General features: G+C 41.8%; 2 protein-coding genes across 4 annotated transcripts; one reads left to right on the plus strand and one right to left on the minus strand.

Annotated features, from left to right (window-relative positions):
- Nucleotides 1–1,191: 1,191 nt before the first annotated feature.
- Nucleotides 1,192–5,176, plus strand: LOC106656015 (histidine--tRNA ligase, cytoplasmic). 3 transcript variants are annotated; one of them, XM_023462863.1, is made up of 6 exons: nucleotides 1,192–1,443; nucleotides 2,218–2,502; nucleotides 2,883–3,098; nucleotides 3,166–3,387; nucleotides 3,457–3,958; nucleotides 4,044–5,176. In XM_023462863.1, the coding sequence occupies exons 1-6, from the start codon at nucleotides 1,360–1,362 to the stop codon at nucleotides 4,532–4,534; spliced, it is 1,800 nt and encodes a 599-aa protein (XP_023318631.1). In that variant the 5' UTR covers nucleotides 1,192–1,359; the 3' UTR covers nucleotides 4,535–5,176. The 3 variants fall into 3 exon arrangements, with proteins under 3 accessions (XP_023318631.1, XP_014232114.1, XP_014232122.1); XM_014376636.2 differs by lacking the exon at nucleotides 2,218–2,502 and adding an exon at nucleotides 2,671–2,809 and having other exon boundaries at nucleotides 1,359–1,443; XM_014376628.2 differs by lacking the exon at nucleotides 2,218–2,502.
- Nucleotides 5,177–5,276: 100 nt separating this feature from the next.
- LOC106654312 lies at nucleotides 5,277–16,726 on the minus strand. Its single transcript, XM_014374112.2, has 5 exons — nucleotides 16,193–16,726; nucleotides 11,449–11,643; nucleotides 10,370–10,804; nucleotides 9,232–9,647; nucleotides 5,277–9,147 (listed from the first exon to the last, which is right to left on the minus strand). Exons 1-5 carry the CDS (start codon nucleotides 16,404–16,406, stop codon nucleotides 6,838–6,840), a joined length of 3,570 nt encoding a protein of 1,189 aa, XP_014229598.1. The 5' UTR covers nucleotides 16,407–16,726; the 3' UTR covers nucleotides 5,277–6,837.
- Between the last annotated feature and the right edge of the window lie 2,876 nt (nucleotides 16,727–19,602).

Here is a 19,602-nt window from a genome sequence, read left to right on the forward strand (position 1 = left end):
GAGGCAAGGGCATCGTCGTCGATCAAAGGCCTTCTGTCGCAAGCACATTCGCACATTAAAGTACACACGCACATTGTATTATATGTTTTTCTCTGTGTCGAGTTCGATCGCGAGAATCGCACGCGTAAATATGCAAAGAAAATCCGATCGAGTCCCGCGGGTACGACTATAATACTCATTAATGCGCAGACAGACTTGCTTCGTGTTACGCGCATAATTCGCCTAGTTACAGAAAAATTTCCCATTTTCGATCGGATAGGTGTATATTATAAGCGCACACTTCAGTGGGTAATTTTAAAATTGACGTAGTGGGTAATTTTTGTGTCGATTTCAGATTCGGAGTAGGAGCGTACGCCACGATATAATACAAACTTTCCTGCTGCCGATTTGTGTAATCGCCGCATGCCCGCAGTCCTGATATTAGACATATAGAAAGCTATACGCGGCTTGTCGATTTTAGCGATTACACACTGCACGTATAACATAATGCAGCTGCGATCGAGTCTGTGCTCGGTGAAACGTGCATACAACACGTCTGCATCGGAATAAGAGGAAAAAAAAAATTAAAAAGAATACGTCTGCGGCCGTGTATTTTTGTCGAGCCACGAAAAAAAAAACTCCCCAACACCGATTCTATTTATAAACTTGTAAAGGCAACCTCCTCCCGTTCCACGCGGCAGGATAATAAAAATAAGGAAAAAGAAAAAATGTTTCAACCTGGCGGCGGCGGCGGCGGCGCGTTGTAATATCGGTATAAGAGGGCTCGCCTCGTTCTCCAGCCAATGATCGCGCGGCCTCAGCATTTTCTCTCTCTCTTGCTCTCTCGGCTTACTGGGTTAGATGTGTGACGAAATATAAAAGTGAGCGTGCCCCCTTCCGAGGATCGTAAAATTATAATACATTATATGCATTTGAATACAGTTGTATAGTGTTCGCGATAACTTAAAACTTCAATATTCAAACAAGATCGAAAGCTTAAGTCTGAAAATAACTAAAGTTTTTCAATTTTAAATTAAGTTTTGCGAATAATATCAAAATTCCAAGTCATAAATCGATTCAAGGAGCAAAAGTTGGCATCTCGGCACACACAAAACAATGCCCCTCTAAGTCATTTTTACACAGGCTCCTTTCTCTCTTTTCGCGCGCGGCAAGCAGCAGCAGCGAGTCCAGCGCTCTTTATGCTATTTCTTGCAGTAGCTCAGTCAGTCGCAGTCGAAACATTGATGGCGCTTGGTGTACCGTGTCGCGGAGCTGCTACATAACCCCGCACATCTGTGTATACATCGATACATTGAATTATAATACTTGATTGTTCGATAAAGTGTACGTTTAGAACAATTGTTATAAACCGAAGCAACCATGGGTTCGACTCTTCAAGACCAGATCAAGGCCCAGGGCGACTTAGTCAGGAATCTCAAAAGCGCCAAGGCCGATCCGAGCAAGGTGAGTCCCAGATTTTCGTGCAAAAATTCTGTCTGTTCTGCGAACGCGTGTGACCGCGCGACGCGCGATGATGCAAGATATAGAGGTTGGCTACAAAGTGAACGGGAACACGTGTGCAAATTTTTTTATGCATTTGAATATCGGCTCGCTGAGCAGCGAGCTAACCATACGCGTCTGCTATATGTACTCATTATGCCGTACATATTGATACGGGACTGTTCCAACTCTTTCTCGCAATCTATGCCGAATAATTATCTCGGGCTAACATTTTAAAGGGTCAAATTAATCAATGATTCAATTTTGTATGTATTTACGTTTTATGGCACTACTAACGCGAGCTGATAACGATTATGCGTGCGCTTGTCTGCCGCATGTCTTTGCGAAATTACAAAATAACACGTGAAAGCTTGGCTAAATTTCGGTGCAAAGTATAATTCCTGTCATGATATCCGCTATCTAATTGTTCCTCATTTTTGTTGAGGTTAACTGTATATTTATAGAGCAGCTGTTGTGCTATCCGCTAATATATCATGGCTTGCATCAGCTTCTTCCTCCCGGTGACGCTACCGAGTATTGCCTCACAACTTGCGGTTCCTCGCAATTGTACTATTTTATTGCATATGGTTTCGTTTGAGTTATTTTTTCTGTTAAAATTTCTAACCAATTGCGAGTTTCAATTAAAAATTAATATGAAAAATGATATGAATTGAAGAATTGAGTTTATGATGATTCAAGAATTATGACTAGTTAATGAAGATTTTTTTTTGGTGAAAGGCATTTACAGAACATCTAGCAGAAATTGATAGAATTTTAGCAGCTAAAAGTTACATTAATGGCTGGACACCTTCAGACAGAGATGTACAACTTTATAACTTTTGTTGTTCTTATGGGAATGGAGACTATAACAGTTTTCCTAATTTAAAGAGATGGTTTAATCATATCAAAAGTTTTAGTTCTGAGGAACAGTTAAAATTCTTAAAGTCAAATCGTACTAATCATGAACTAGATAAAATTATTAGTTTTCTTGTCACGTTGTCACACAAAAATATTGATGAAAAGGTGAGGCAGTAGTTGCTTGCTTGCAACACTGTCACAGATCATTATTCCATTGATTCAGATAAATTCTGATCATGTTAAATGTTGTTGCACTTGTCAAACTTATTTTTAAAAATCTGTGGCAGTAGAATGCTAGCTGGTTAACTTGAAATTTATCTCATGTTCTATTAGTTTGAATAACCAACATTGAGGTGGATTTTTATTTCATTCTGGTTGGGGTTACTTCGAATCTTGCAACATGTTAACTCTAATGCGTACACAACTTGCTCTGACTGCACGACGATGCACGACTATGGCCGCTTCTACACAGGTATATGCGGACCTATATGTCGTTTTTTCTAGATTATCATTATAGTTCAATAACAAGTGATTTCTTTTTACAGATAAAACAAGAAGTGGACATACTACTGAAACTGAAAGCAGAATTAGGCGATAACAATGCAACCAGTTCACAGAAACTTCAGCTCAAAACACCAAAAGGCACACGGGATTACAATCCTGAACAAATGGCCTTGCGTTTGTCAGCTATGGACAAAATTGTTTCTATTTTCAAGAAACACGGTGCTGAAACTATAGATACTCCAATCTTTGAATTAAAGGTTAAATCAATTTTGAAAATTAAATTAATATGCAGGAAAAAATATTAAAAAAATTATGATATTACAGGAGGTGCTCACAGGAAAATATGGTGAAGACTCCAAATTAATTTATGATCTGAAAGATCAAGGAGGTGAAATACTTGCCTTGAGATATGATTTAACAGTTCCTTTTGCACGTTACTTGGCAATGAACAAAATTGCTTCTATTAAAAGGTACCAAATAGCAAAAGTTTACAGAAGAGACAACCCAGCCATGACCAAAGGAAGATATAGAGAATTTTATCAATGTGTAAGTTTCAAAAAACAGTATACAATTTTATTAATAAAACTTTTCCTAAGGATATTTTGTTTCTAACAGGATTTTGATATTGCTGGACAATATGATCCTATGTTACCTGATGCAGAATGTTTGAAAATCATTTATGAGGCTCTCAACACTTTGGATCTAGGACCTTTCTCTATCAAAGTTAATCACAGATGCTTGCTGGACGGTATTTTTGCAGCATGCGGAGTTCCAGAAGATAAGTTCCGTACCATATGCTCTGCTGTTGATAAACTTGACAAAAGTCCATGGGAAGAAGTAAAAAAAGAAATGGTAGAAGAGAAAGGTTTGGATGAAAAGATAGCTGATAAAATTGGTGGCTATGTATCCAGAAATGGTGGTAGAAATTTGGTAGAGGAATTGAGGAAAGACGAAGATCTGATGAAGCAGCCCTCTGCAGTTCAAGGCATAGATGCTATGGACCTATTACTCAAATACTGTGAATTATTCAAAGTTATGGACAATGTAGTTTTTGATCTCAGTTTAGCGAGAGGCTTAGACTACTATACTGGTGTTATTTATGAAGCTATTCTGACTGGTAAAATTATTTTTTCGTGAAAAATTTTTCATTAAAAAGTGTATTATCCTCAAAAATTAATGTCTTTAATTAAATTATTTTCCAGGTGACGATGTCGGTGTGGGGAGTGTAGCAGGTGGAGGACGCTACGACAATCTCGTCGGTATGTTCGACCCCAAAAGCAGATCGGTTCCATGTGTTGGAATGTCTTTGGGTATCGAGCGTATCTTCAGTGTTCTTGAGTCAAAAGTAGCAAATCGTGGCTTGAAAACACGAACGACCGAAGTTCAGGTGTTCGTAGCTGCAGCTCAGAAAAACTTGCACGAAGAACGCATGAAGATCATTACCGAGCTCTGGGATTCCAACATCAAAGCCGAACACTCGTATAAAAAGAGTCCGAAACTTCTTGCACAACTACAATATTGCGAAGAACAAGGCATACCCTTGGCTATTGTTATTGGCGAGGGAGAAATTAAAGCTGGAATTGTGAAATTGAGAGATGTGAAATCTCGCGAAGAAAAAGAGGTATCACGAGAAAATTTAGTGGAGGAACTTCAAAAGCGGTTGGATGGAATGGTTTTGACTAGTGAACACTAATTGTATAAAATTAATTCTTTTTCAATTGTTCACGCGTTGTATCGATTAATATTTTCCTATAATTTCCGAAATGTATTTTACGCATTATTTTATATTAGTTGTCCACTCGTGTCACTTTATGAAGCGCAATATAAGCAAAATGTTAGAGTTTCAAACAATGTACTTGCTTTGAAACTACGTGATTAATGTAACTATCAAAATGTGCTTCACATAATCGAACGAGCATATTAAAAAAAGGAACAAATCTGCTGCTTATTTCATCTATAAAATAAAAAGTGAGCACGAGTAAAAGAATATACCAAAACAAAGTTGATTGTTGCATTGAGTGCATTATATCTCCGAAAAAACATGAATTGTTCATAACTTGCTGCATTTTTATACAAACATTTCATACAATTATCTACTGTGGAAAATGTAAATAGAATTAATAGTAGTGTACATACACCTTTTGCTGTTTAGCCAATTTTAGGAATACCTAAAATGTTGACATTTTTTAAGGTATTGACATTTATTAATAAATTTTGATGAATCTTACTCAAAGTAAAACAAGTCTTGATCATGATCTTATTGAATGAAATCTGAATGATGATGTTTGTGGAATTTATATTCAGTATATACTTGATTAAAACAATTTTATCTATACATCTTTTGATACTTACTTTGAAATCCTTACGTTTGATTTTATTACGTCCAAAATCGATAGGCAAAGAATTTATTTAAGATAATAAGAGACAGAAAATAATTTCTATTGCACTCAAATTTTTTATTTATCAATTTTATTGAAAGGTTGTTTCATCGAAAATACGTCACGTACTTTGCAAGTATCAGACATTTTTAGGATGAGTTTTCAAACAATTAATTGAAACGTATATTAAAAAGGCAACATATTGTATCAGATAGGAAATTCTTACAAATGAAGTACTTAATCATAAATCAATTAAAGATAACTTTTTGAATCAGAAGTCCGCAGATACAATACATTGTTGACCGCAGGAAATTCCTCTACGGGAGACGTGTTCGCAGAACACGGAAAAGTCATTTTTTAATAAAACTTAAAAAGTACTTCGTGCGCTTTAAAATCACTACAGGTAATTCCTCTTTAGGACGCGTATTGCATGAAATTTACCGAATAGTTTTTTAATTAATTTCGTAAGACGCAATAAATTATATAATAATCATATTAATCTTTATAGGCAATTCTCTCGTACGGAATTGTTCGCAATTTAATTCAACTTGAAATTAATCTTAAAAAATAATTCATGTGTTACATTGCTGCCTATAGGAAATCGTTTTCTTATCTAAAATAATCATTGTATGATTTGATAAGGCTCTCACTATTCATTAAAAACTGTCTCTTTCTACGATTAAAATCACAGCCGCATTTGTAAAAATACTATAACGAACTCGTTACGCTTCGAGCATGTCAATTCGATTCTTTTTTGTTTTTCATTCGCATCAATTTGATCGAAACTCTATACTTGTCACAGCCTTTTTATTGTCGTTCCTTATAGTTACACAGTTATCTTACAGTTTTGTCTCTTACATTCTTTCGACTTAAATTAAAAAATGGTAACTTTAAGCGTAATCAAAGAAGAGGCACGATGTAAAATAAAACATTAGCTCTATATAATTAAAATTAATACATGATATGGCTTCTCTGCAAAGTGTTGTACCAAATATGTAAATGTATAATAATTATAATGTACGTGACAGGAAACTTTTTTTTTGTTCAATCGCGCTCTACGCTAATAAAATAACGATCCGTAAGTTATCGGTAAAAATGACTGAGTATTGATCTCGGGACAAAATAAATCGGCTCTCTCGTTCTGCTTCGCAGAGTTCACATTCTTCGATTAAAAAAAAAAAACAAAATATATCACGATATTCAGTCTATCACACCGAGGAGTAATAAAATAAAATAATACATGCGTGTGCGGTGTATACAACGAGTCAACAATACGATCGTAACGCTAAAAAATTATGATAGAATACGCAATATCAAATCTCTGGTATATTTGTGAAAATATAATGTAAATGAAAGAAAGACATTTCCCCCCTGGATTCGGTCCATTATAGACAATCAAACTGTCTACTAAAAATTGTCTTATTTACATTTTATACATAATTATCGACGCTCTAGACGAAAACTATATACAGAAAATACTGACGAACGATTAAAAACTGAAATTTTGTACGACAACGAGTCCTCGTCCAAAGCATCGATACATCTAAAAACTAAAAGAACTCGCTTGCGGGTAAAAATCTAAAAAATCATCTGTACAATCTATACATTCGTGTCTCCTCTACGACTCCTCGGAGCTGTTATCGGCCTCGTTGCCCGACTCGGTTCGCTCGCGCGGCGACTCCGGCGACGACGTGGTCATCATCAAGTTCGCGGCAGCGCCACCAACCTGGCTGCTCATCATCAGGCCCCTGGCCGAGCTCTTGGGCGTGACGATGGTCACGGTCTTCTGGGTGCTCGTGTGCAGCCGCTGGCTCACGGTCATCCCGCGACCCTCCGCCTCGTTCATGGCCAGCGGACTGATGGCCAGTTTGCTGCTGCTGCCGCGACCGACGCCGCTCGCGCCCTGCGGACTGCCGTTGACGCGGCCGCTGCTGCCGCCTTTGTCCAGTTCGCTCAGGCTGAAGGCTCGTGTTCGCCTGAAGGCCGAGGCGCCCTTCTGCAGTATGCCGGCCTTCCAACGGGGAATCGGGCCGGTCTGCAGCGAGGTCTGTCGGTCGTATCTACTTCGCGGACTGTCCGGCGACGGGCCAGCCGGATCCGTCTCGACGAACGACGAGATGGACGCGGAGGCGACGCTCAGGGGACTGGTGGCACCCTTGCCTATGGGCGAGGCGATGTCGGCCGGACGCACGGAGAATCGGCGCGCCGCCCTCTTGGCCGCGGCCAGCGCGACCGGCGACGAGATCCCGGGTCGGCTCTCCGTCTGGACGAGCGAGCGCTTCGGGCAGGACTCGATCAGATGATGGTCGTCGAAGCGTCGCCTGCTGGTGTAAGCGTCGCCGCCCCGACCGAACGAGCCGTTTCCACCACTGCCGCCGAAACTGGTCGGCCTGAGGGAGAATCGGCGATCGCCGAAGCGCGACCTGAGACCCAGCATGTCGGCGTTGCCCTGAGTGGCGCGCCTGCCGCGCAGATGCTGCCGCTCCTCCTCCGTCAGCAGATCGCTGGACGGGCACTGGTTCGACTGGTTGTTGGACGAGCCCGTGTCCGTCCCTCCGGTACCTGGTGGCGGCACGAACAGCGACAGCAGCTTCTCGAGGCCCTTCTCCGGGGGCCGCTGCGCCGTGCCGAACTTCCGATGCGGCTGACCGGCGGCGCCAGCCGACTGACAGGCCACGGTCATGGGGACGGGCGCCAGGCCCACGCCGTTGTGGCCCGTGATCGACATGAACTGATGGTCGTCCAGCAGAAGAGGCTGGCCTCGGTCGTCGACCTGGCGGTAGCCGCCGCCACCCGCGACATTGCCGGCTGCGCCCACGCTGATGAGGGCCAGGGCGCGCATCAGGTCCGCCACCGAGGTGTTCTCCAGCACCTCGAGGGACTTGGGATTGAGATTTGTGGTGATCTCCTCGATGGCCCGCTCGCCCCGTCGCTGCGAGCGCTCGCGTTGCTGGAGCTCGATGACGTCGATGACGGTCGAGTCCTTGGGCAGCTCGTCGAAGGTCTCGGCGTCGCGCCTCATCGCCTCCTCGATGCTGTTGTAGCTGCGCTCGACCTGCTGCTCGATGATGCTGGGCCTCCTCATCCACTTGTTGAAGCGCATGAAGCGCGAAAACACTTTGCTCTTGGCCGACTGCTGCTGCGGCTGCTGCTGCGAGCCATACGACAATTCCGGTATCTGCGGCATGATGTTGTTGTCCTGCTCCTGCTCTCGACGGCTCTGTTTGAAGACGTCGTCGAATTCCTTGCTGGTCGGCGCTCCGTACCACGTCATTTCGTTGCGATAGCGGCAAGGGAGCGCGTGCTGCTTGTTGGCGAAGTGCTCGCTGTTGGAGCGCGGACGCATTCCGCGGGCCAGTCGGGCCGCCAACGCGGCCGAGCCCGTCACGCTCGTCTGATTGCTGTCGGGCACGACTGTTGGGCCCGCCGCCGCCGCCGCCAAGTTCCTCGCTGGTTCGCTCGTCGTCGACACGTCCCACTTGCTGTCGAGGGGGGTCATCTTCTCCGGGCCTATGGTGGTGCTCCAGTGGCTGAACACCGACTCGTCCTGGGTGATGGTCTTGGCGTCGTAATTCGAGTAGCCGCCGCCGGCGTTGTAGCTCTGCATCGAGGTGATCGTGTTGGCGTTGAGCTGAGCCAGGGCTGCGGCGTCCAAGGCGATCGGCGAAAGTGAATCCGACCTGTCGGCCGCTGCCATCGACATCGATCTCACCGTGTCGTAGACGCTCTGCTCGTTCTGTTGTTGTTGTTGTTCGCAATTATCCTCCTCGTCGCAGAAGCACGGAGGCTCGTAGCCCAGAGCCAATACAAGGCGAGACAGAATCTCGGAGGCTCTGCATGGCTCGTCCCCGACCTGGTCGGCTGCGTCCGAACGCATTACCCATCTTTCGTTCTTGTTTGGCTTCTCCTCTATCATCTCTTCTTCGTACTGTAAATTTTATTACAACATTGATACACTTATATTTGTAACGATGTATAAATAAAAGAGAAGAGAATTAGCGAAAATCCTTACCAATGCTTGCAAATCGGTGTCGCTCTTGACGCGTCTCATCGCCTCTGCCTCGACCATAGCCTGGAACTCGGGGGTGTCGAGCATGCGCAGATCCGGACAGCTCTGCCACTCGGCGAGGAACATTTGGGGCGACGAGTACTGCAGCGGCTCCTTAATTTCCTTGTGCAGCTGCATCTCCTCGGCCATGCGCTGGAAGAACTTGAAATTCAGAATGCGATCGTTCCAAACTTTGCCGCGCTTGAGGCGCAGCCGTTGGATGAGGGCAGCCTCGATCTTGAGCAGTTTGCGGCTCGAGATGAAGTCGGTGATGAATCGTATGATCATGGCGATATAGCTGAGACCGAGGAACAGCCACATGAACAGGAAGGTCTGGTAGAAGCCGTTGGCCCATTTGTTTTTTATGTTGCTTTTGATACCTGCGGCAATAATTTTCATTTCCTCGTTATAGTTGATGATGATTTATGTTTGATTTTACAATATCATACGGTTGCATGCCTATCTTATGATCTTGGTACTTACTCAAAAGTTTCCTTTTGTTTGCATGATTTAACAAAAACGATATTTTTTTTAATAAACGTGTGCAACAATAACAAAAATAAAAGAAGCAAAAAAAAGAAGTAAAAAAAAGGAAAAGATTTTTAAAGCACAACTTAAGCTTTCAGAGCAGCAAAACTAATTTGTCATCGAACGCAATAATACGCGTAATAAATACGTAACGGAATACGTCGACGCAGCAGTAAATTTTCTTAGCCAAGTCGCGCAAGCACTAATAGACTATTTGAAAATGCAATGATCTCCGCGACGTATGCGTCTGAAAGCTTCAAAAATAACGACGTGTTAATGAGATGAGACGCGACGATGAATGACGCGCGTACAAAAAATTGCACGAACGACGAAGTAGTAGTAGCAGTAGAAAAAAAAATGTAAACCGCGTGATATATCTCTGCATATATTCTCACACGGCTTTGAGCTTTGAGGTAAATAAGGATAATAAAATTTCGTGGAACGACGTGTACGTATCGTATCGAATTAGTTATCGATAATTGCGTATAAAAAGAGCTCGAGACAACATTATATACTACCGATATTATTTTTTTAGCCTTCGCGAGCAAAAGAAAGGAAAAAAGAAAATACGTACCGGCAACGAAGTCTCCGTAACCGATGGTCGTCTGTGAGATGAAGGCGAAGTACACGGCCTCGATGAAGGTCCACTTCTCCACCCTGCCGATCAGTATTGCCGGCAGCACGACCATCAGCGACAGTCCCGGTATCACGAAGAGCACGATCTTCATCGAGAATCGAATCGAGATCCACCTGCGCAGCTGGCGGGCCCGCTCAATGTCCTCCGGGGTGCGCTCCAGGCCCATCGCCTTGTACCTCTCGATCTCCATTTGTTCCTTCTGCTCGAGCGACAGCATGTCCACCTTGAAATTGTAGTAGCCTTCCATGAAGATGTGGGCGAAGATCTCGCCGATGCGCGCCAGGGTCAAGGCGTACAGCGGTATGCCGATAAAGGCGAACACTATGGTGAAGAGGCGTGACGAGTTGCGCGTTGGCGAGATGTTGCCGTAGCCTGTTGAGAAAATTCGGGGGTTGGGTTTGGTGTGTGTAATTTTTTTTTTTTTTTTTCATTTCGCGCCATTCGGCATTGAAAAATTCTTATCTCGTTGTATGATGCGCGCGAGAATTTTTTTGCGCGAAACATCAATCAAGGCGGCCGCCCCCGCCGAGTGACGAGAGAGCACCTGATCGAGTCGAGCGATAAACATCTAATCGATGTGTGTAATATGATTGTTATATGTACCGACATCAAAGGAGAGGGAAAAATCAGCAACAATTCGAAAGTTGACGATAGTGCAAGTACTCATACGTCACAAAAGTTTACCGGTCGATTCATCCCTCGACGTCGTCGTAGTAATTTTCTAAAAAAAAAATAATCGAGCTTCGCACGTGCGCGCGGTGAAAACGTGAGCGGCGTCAACCGAATCGGTATGATTTCATTGATCGGAGCGAAGGTCGCGAAACGTCATTACTCCGTTTTTCTTTCTTTCTTTTTTTTTTTTCAATCCATGCCAAGTACTTGAAAAATTATCAACGAGCGATGCGCGATATACGCCGCGAGTTAAATAACAATTATTACAGAGATATATAATGAATGCGTCGATACGTTCGTGCGCATGAGGAAAAAAAGAAGCAGCTGTGGTGCTGCTCGCTTACCGATCGTGCTGAGGGTAGAAAACGCCAGGAAGAAGCAGTTGATGAAGGTGTAATTGGTCCCGAGTGGAGGAAAGGTTATGTAGTGGTCCAACTCATGACCCAGATACTGGGCGAGCTCGACGAAGACTTGTTCGGCGATCTGACTCGCGTTCATCTTTTCTCGCATTCCAGTTTCTATGACGTTGGTTATTACCACTGTAAAAGAAAAAAACAAAATGGAAAATGAAAAACGGATGAAAATGATATTTGTGAATTTTTGTTCCTTCTTCTTTGCCGCATCGTATCGCGCGCATCGAAAACAGTCGAATTTCAATAATAAATTATACAATTATCTGCACGTCCCGTAAAGTAATTGGCCTTGGAGTAAGTACAATTGGCATTTTTCTAAGTAAAAATGCCTCAAATTCAAAATAAGTATGTAAGACAAAAACAACGTTACAACAAAAAAACCCCGCAGTTGTTTCAACAAATTTTCTGGATCGGCGGATTTGTTTTGTTTTTGTTTTAACGCCGCGCAGGTCTCGTGTACGACGCGTGCTTCACACGATGCTCATTACAGATTAATTCTCGGTCTCGTTTTACGGCTTATCGTACAATTAAAACTACTAATTCATCGTTTTTGTTTAGTTTGCTTTAAAATTCTTTAAATTCTTTCTCTCTTAATAATATATCTCCTACGCGGATAAATAATGAAGATTATGTTATAATTAATTTGTGTAATATAGAAAATGAAAATGTAATTAGGTACAATGATCTACTCCCTTATCTATCTCCGTTCATTGATCCACTACCATTATATCTGCACTAATTACCCTCGATACGAGCTCGATCCGATTGTTCACCTCTAGGCAGCTATGAAACCGAATTTCCTAGTAAGTATATGTGTATGAACCGGATCTTTTTGTCCAAGTATCCCGACAGACATCTCGACGAAGATATATCGAACATGTGTGTATACACAACGAACGCGGAAAGAAAAAAAAATCGGCAATACGTCCTCGCGCGACTAGTTCGAAACAATAAATAGCCGTGACAATGACAAAAAACAAAAACAGACGCGAACCGCCGCTCCCTGTGCGCAGCAGTGCAGTCGTCGTCGCCGCATCTGTGCCGCCGCAGCACACAAAAAGCCGCATCGATCTAATGCAGATCGACAATGACCATTGACCGTGATAACGAGACTCTGGAACGAGAGACTTTTTGTCCGTACGAAACTTCCGCGTTTCGTGTAGATTTTGGCGCGTGGACGTACGCACGGCTCAAAAAAATTCGATTGGCATCGGCCAGGCGCGCGATTCTTTTCATCTCAATCGTAATTATTACGCGTTATTATATTGCAGCCGAGTCGCAGGGTACAATAAAAATTGTTTCGATCGAAATCTCTCATATTTTTGACGTACAATATATAATATACAATGTCACGTAAGCGCGTGCGTGCGCGACGAGCGACCACTTGATACATAAAAATATTAATCCCTATCGCGCGCGCGCACACGTGGTCTCTGATCTCTCTCGCTTATAATAATATGTACTGGCCGTCTTTATTTGTTTGTTGATAAATTGCCTGCGAGTAAACATGAATTATTTATCGGCGTAACCGAGAAGTGACAGGAGGCACACTCGACAATTATATACGATCTTTATAATATTGCAAAATAAATCATATATACCGCCTCGCGTGCAAGCGCAAAATTATGTAAGGTCATAACGGAGAGACAGATGATCGACAAGAATCGAGAAGGAAAGAGAAAAGAATTTCGGCCGAAGCTCACGTGCGCCAACATTTTATTAGGCGTAATTATATGAAAATAAAGAACAATAAAAATGTATTGTAATTTTATCGATACGAGAGGAGAAGTGGTGGCGGTGGTCGAGCGCGTATTACGGGCTTTGGCCTCGACAATTGGATTAGGCACTTATTGATTCGATTGGAAATTTTTAAATTTTACTCGACGATTCGATTAAAGTGGTCGATAATTGCATGGCGACGACGGTTAAAGCTTCTTCGTACTGCAGTTTGACGGGCTTTTATTGAATTCAATTTTTTTTGTAAAATTAATTCAATACGATATAATTGTATTACAGAAAAATTTCGTGTACTTCCCGTGATCGTCACGAATGAGTTATATAAAAAACGAACGGAAATCGATATTAATATTATAGTAATTTCTTAGGATATCGATAAGATAATTTGGAGCATTCGACCAAACGATCTATATGCACAAATATGGTCGATAGATTTTTAACAAAATTTCGTCACTATATAGTACTATCTTAATGTGATAAAATAAAACATAAATTGTAACAGAAAATATAATGTCATTCTTTATGCATTCCCTCGAGAGTTTATGAATAGCATTCGAGAGCCTACATCGATCAGCTCGAGATAATGAGCTACCGTTAAAAAGTACAGGTAGTAGAGGCTAATTAGTTCGCGTTAAAAGATAATGGGATAGATTAGAACAATCGTATAAGGAATAGCATAGTAAAAAGTTTTAAAGGAAAAAAAAAGACACTAGAATCGTTGAATAACATTGTACATTGTGTACTACTATACGCTGCATTTGTTGACAAGTATACGCGCGGGGGGTTGCACAAGTTGACGACGTCGACATCGACGTCAGAGCGCGAGAAATGGAAAATCGCGGCTAGTGGAAAAACGATTTCATAAAGCACACACAGACACGCGGAGCAAAGCTTGCAGATGTATTATATATATTAAAGTATTAACTATATCGATAAGTGACTGTTACTGTATGTACCCCACATGATTTCCGATAAAATGATTATTACACGCTCATCGCAAATATACGTATAATATACATATTAGGCATTATTCGTATTATCTTATTGCGAAAAATGTCACCCATGCGCATACGTTGATATATCAAACATACGCACATGTACAGTATACATTCGTTAGTCGCTGATATGCATATAGCGATACACATATATAGACGCGCTCATAGATATATAGAGAGAGCCGATAATTCGATAATTGACTTCGACGACTTATTATACGCGCGCGACGTAGCCGCTGTTCTGGACATTTAGTGTGTGTATGCGTGTGTGTCTGTCTATGTCTGTGTATAATATCGGTTAGCGCGAAGAAAAATTAGAAGAAGAACCGATTGCTTAGAGCGAAAAACGATTGTGTCCTCGTCTGCGCGATATGTATACACCCGCGTGCCTACGAGCACGTATATAAATATAACGCGGAGTCAATTGAGACGCGTAATACACGTGAATTTTTCGCGGTACCCCGCGTGCACCGAACTATACGTAAATTGCATGCGAGAGAGAGAGAGAGAGAGAGAGAGAGAGATTCAACCGATTCGCTCGAGCTTGCGACGAGCTATTGCGAAGGATAGCAGGAAGCTTCATGATGCTTTTCTAAGAGAGCGTCCAAATTTTCTTTCCGATTCTGGCAATCTGAGTTGTACATTGCATATACTATTGTCATTCTTATTATTATTATTGAAAATTCAATCATAACAATAACTTTATCGAGAGTCAAAGAAGGAGACGATAACGCACGTCGGCGGCGGCGACGCGCCACGATCAATGCGAGAAAAGAAAAGAGGGAAAAAAAGCGAACATGGAATTTTTCAATTTCACGCGCGTAATACGTGTCGTTTACGCTAATGCGACGTTCTCAGTTGGTCGTGATTAGTGTGTATTGTCAGAATCGAATCATGATTAAAGATCAACTACGCGGAAGTATAAAGCCGGTTGGGCATGGATGCTATACGAGTGTAGTCATGAATGAATGAGTAAAGTTTTTCGAAACGACGAAGAGACGAATATTATCAGTGCCGAAAAGCTGCGCGTCAACTAAGCAACGAGCGACTCAATTAGCGCGTATCGCGATAAACGCATGCACGAGATAGAGCGAGAGAGACCATGAATGAAATTTAATTGTTGCTTATATGTACGGAACGTGCCGAAATTATGCAATCACGCGTAATTCGCACGTATCGATCAGTGATCGGTATACAGAAACTGGGACTGTATTATAAACTATTGAATTCGCATATCGATCTCTGTGAATGCTCAAATTATATAATTCGAAGCTCTTGTTTTTTTTTTCGCTTTTTCGGTCGAGGGGGCCGCACACGACTCCGATATACGCTATATGACCCCGCGATCTTAATGACAAAACAAACACAACGTTACAATATGTCTATATTAAAAATACAAAACGAATGATATTTCTTTTCTTTTTTTATTATGTCACACGCGTCGCGACAAATTTCATCGTAAGCGCGTGCGCGCGCGCGCTCGGGCCAAAGTGTCAAAAATTCGTAAATGCACCTGTTGCTATATAGCAGACAATCATAAGAATACAAATCGTTAACGAATAATGTGCGTACAGCAGCAGCAGCAGCAGCACGCGTGTGTCGCTGCGAGGCGCGTGTCTGCACACACTTAGCGTATACGATATACACGCATGTGCGCGCCGCGCGAGAGAGCTCGTAAACACACAGGCAAACACGCACGGCTTAGCGCTTTCATCGATGATTCCCGTCGATTCAAAAATTGTATTTATGGGTGGACGGGCGAATCATTGACGAAAATGACAAGATGCTGAAAGAGTTCATTCAGGATTTTTTTGCTTATATCGGCGAATTGCAGTGTACCCCAATCTCACTCCGAGGCCTCGACGAGCTATAATCGAATATGTATGCGCACCGCGCTTCATCACGTACGATATGATAAAAATTAATCAAAATGTCATTATTACCTGTAAAGTTTTTGCGCTTCACCAGTTCCTCGGCGATTTTCTCCTGCTCGGGCCCGTACTCGATCCAGAAGTACACCGAGGAGCCGATTGCCAAATAAAACATGAAGCACATGAACGGATAGGTCTTGGGGAACTTGTTGCACAGCCAGTCCCAGCAGTTTATCGGACTGGGCAGCTTCTCGTACCACTTGTGAACCAGCTCTTTCGCCTTCATCGTGGCGGCTGGCCTTGTTCGTCGACCTGATACTTATGCGTTTCTTTTTTTAATCGAATGTAGCTTCGAAAGACGACTGCGGGGTTGGAAACTGAACTTTTCGTCACGAAGTCATTTTTTTCAACTTCCAAGCCTTTGCTCGATCGAAGAAAAAAACGAAGATGTTTATAGAGAACAGTAACTACAACACTTTGGCAACGATGTTACAATGTTGCTTCTGCTATTGCTGTTGCCGTTCGATTCACAATAATTCGAGGCACACTGCCTCTGTGGTGTGTTTTGTGTATGTGAGCCGATCGCTACTCGAGCAATACTGTCGCGAGCCGGTACAGATACGGCGCTTCTTATCGTTATACTCGCAATAGAGTGGGATATATATTGCCTCGGCTCTGACGATGACGACGACGACGACGACGACGACGACTCTGAACTTCTGATGGAGATGTTTGTCTCTGTCTCTCCCTCACTCATTTGCGCACTCTCACTTACTCACTTGTTACGAGGCGCACATAATCACACACGCGCGTACGAAATTTTAATATACATATAATATCTCTAAGCGAAGGAGGAGAGAGAGAGAGAGAAAAAAAGATAAAGATTACTGTAAAAAAAAAATTTTTTTCGATCGTTTTTCAACTGGGCCAAGTGGGCCGAGCCAGCCAACGACGGCGATGACAACGGCACGACCACAACCTTGACTTACGATCCGCGGTGGCAAGCGAGATACAGTGCATTGGTCATTAGATCATAGTAGGCATCGTTTATATATCATGTATACATATTAATAGCCGCGAGTGGTGGAGAGGCAATTCGTTATCACGCGAATTTTTCCCCTATTAATCGGGTGTAATTATGCATTGAAATAAATTCGACCGAGAGAGAGGTCGGGTTTCTTCCAAAACGTTATATTTATCTATTGCTTGCGTGAAAGTATATAATTTGCACAATGCCTCATTAAAATATTCGATTGGCACGTGATTCCATGAAGAAAAATTGAAAGGTTTTCGGTTTAAGACCATTAGGGTTGTACGTCAAAAGACCGTATTTTCTTTTCAAACGATTTACGCGACGAAGTGCAACAAAATATATACAATTCATAACAATATAAAGCATTACAATCGTGACACGTGCGCCCGGAGTATATTGTTTACATTGCCCGAGCTGTGATATGTACCTCATCGGCGAGAGTGTAGGTATTTACTTACACACAGATCATAACAATAAGAAAGGAGAGAGAGAGAAAAAAAAATTCTTGAAATTGCATCAAGCAAACGTATTATACTACGAGTTAAGTGCATCACGCGCGCAATCTATCTCTTTCTCCCTCTTTTTTCACTCTTTCTCTGCATGTGAGTGTGAAAATTTTATGTACACACGAGCAGACGTGCGGGGACACTGGACACGTGGTACAATACAATGTATTTATCAAATGAGAAATTAGAAATGATACATCCGTATTAAATGTTACTTGTAAATATTTATATCTCGCCGTATATATAATAATAATATAACGTGTATTCGCCGCTGGGGCAGTCTCAGCAGTTCATTTTATTGTATTGCGCATCTCGGTGCGAATGTGCGCGTCGGCCTTATATTATTTCGATCGTGAATTTGTATAGGAGTGTATCATTTTTTCTTTCTTTCTCCGCAGTGAAAAAAAGTGCGAGTCGTGTGCGTTTGAAAGTTGTTTGTGCGCAAAAAAAAATATCCTGCCGCGTTGCTAGACCACGCGATATAATATCGTCCCTCAATGATCGAAAGTCGCGGCAGTAATCACGATTTTTCGAATTACCATCCACGCGCTCGCGATCGTCTCTCGATTGCTGCGCTTCGCAGCCGAGATCGTCCGGTATTTATAATTGTAATCAGAAATATTTTATTGGCGCTCGTGTATTTTTTTATTTTTCGTCTCTGATCGAGATCCATACAACGACGCAAAGACGCGTAGTGGAATAATGAAAGAAAAACGTGTGCGAGCGCGACAGCGATCGCTCAACGACGCGAATCTCGAGACGCATCGAGAACGCGTGGACAGCCCACGTGCGCGAAAACGTCGAGCTAGGCGCACAATCCCTTTTCATATCGTTTTCTGGACGTCAACAGATTTTGGAAATGGGGCGACAATTATTTATATTTCAATTTAATTATTACTTTCATTATTTTACATAAAAGTAGATTCTTATACGTAAAACGATAAAGTTTCTTCCATCTTTACATTAATTTTCATGTAATTATTTTAATCTTCTACTCATCACGCGCTTATTCTTATTACTTCAGATATGCACCCATAAGAATATAACGATTTCTTAAAATCTGTATCTAGGCTTAACAATTTCTTCAACTCTAAGTAATTTGTAGAGATAAAGATATTTACTAGATATTCATATAATTTTTCGAAATATCATCGATTCACCTCAGTCTCGCTATCTCCTGAAAGCAATCAATTGAATTTAATAAAAATGCAGTATACTTATGCTTCCGCTTATTTTTCCGGTAATCAGAAAGAGAGGAAGAACAATGATTATAATCAATTAGACCAAAATCTCAAATTAAGCAATTCATTCAAGGCCATGCTTTGAAAAAGTCATAAACGTATACACGAAGATTGTACACTTTTCAAAACCATGATTTGAGTTATATAATTATTTTGACTTTGATACTTGCAGATTTACATATAAAGATACTCGCCATCTAGTGGGGGATGCTGGCTTCAATTGTGATTGAATTCTCATGAATTTTTTTTGCTATTTTAGTCAAAATTTTCAAATTTCAACACAAAATCCAATCTTTTTTGTTCAGTTTCGCTTTAACAATAACGTATGTGAAATAAATCACTGTTGATACCATAATTTTCAACTAATATTTAACTCAAAGGTGCCTTTTAATAAAATTCAATATCGTTCACTTTAAATTTTATGTTGGATTTTACATTAAATCTTCATTGAATTCATCCTTTTTCATTCTTAACTAGAAGAGCATTGAAGCGAAGTATCGCTTGGAGGGCTGATTAATTTTCATCTAATTGGCGTTAGCACTTGACATTCAAAGCTAGCTTCTGTATCTTGTGGTGACTTTAACCATTAGCGTATTTACTAAACAAGGTGCAGGCGCGCACGAGAGAGTTGAGGTTCAAGTGCGATCAAATTTTTCTCTCTCTCTTGCTCTCACCGTCTCTCGATGAAAAATAAGCTCTCGC

Source organism: Trichogramma pretiosum, unplaced genomic scaffold, assembly GCF_000599845.2.
Source record: "Trichogramma pretiosum strain Unisexual culture from Peru unplaced genomic scaffold, Tpre_2.0 scaffold1, whole genome shotgun sequence".
Classification (NCBI taxonomy): Eukaryota; Metazoa; Arthropoda; class Insecta; order Hymenoptera; family Trichogrammatidae; genus Trichogramma; species Trichogramma pretiosum.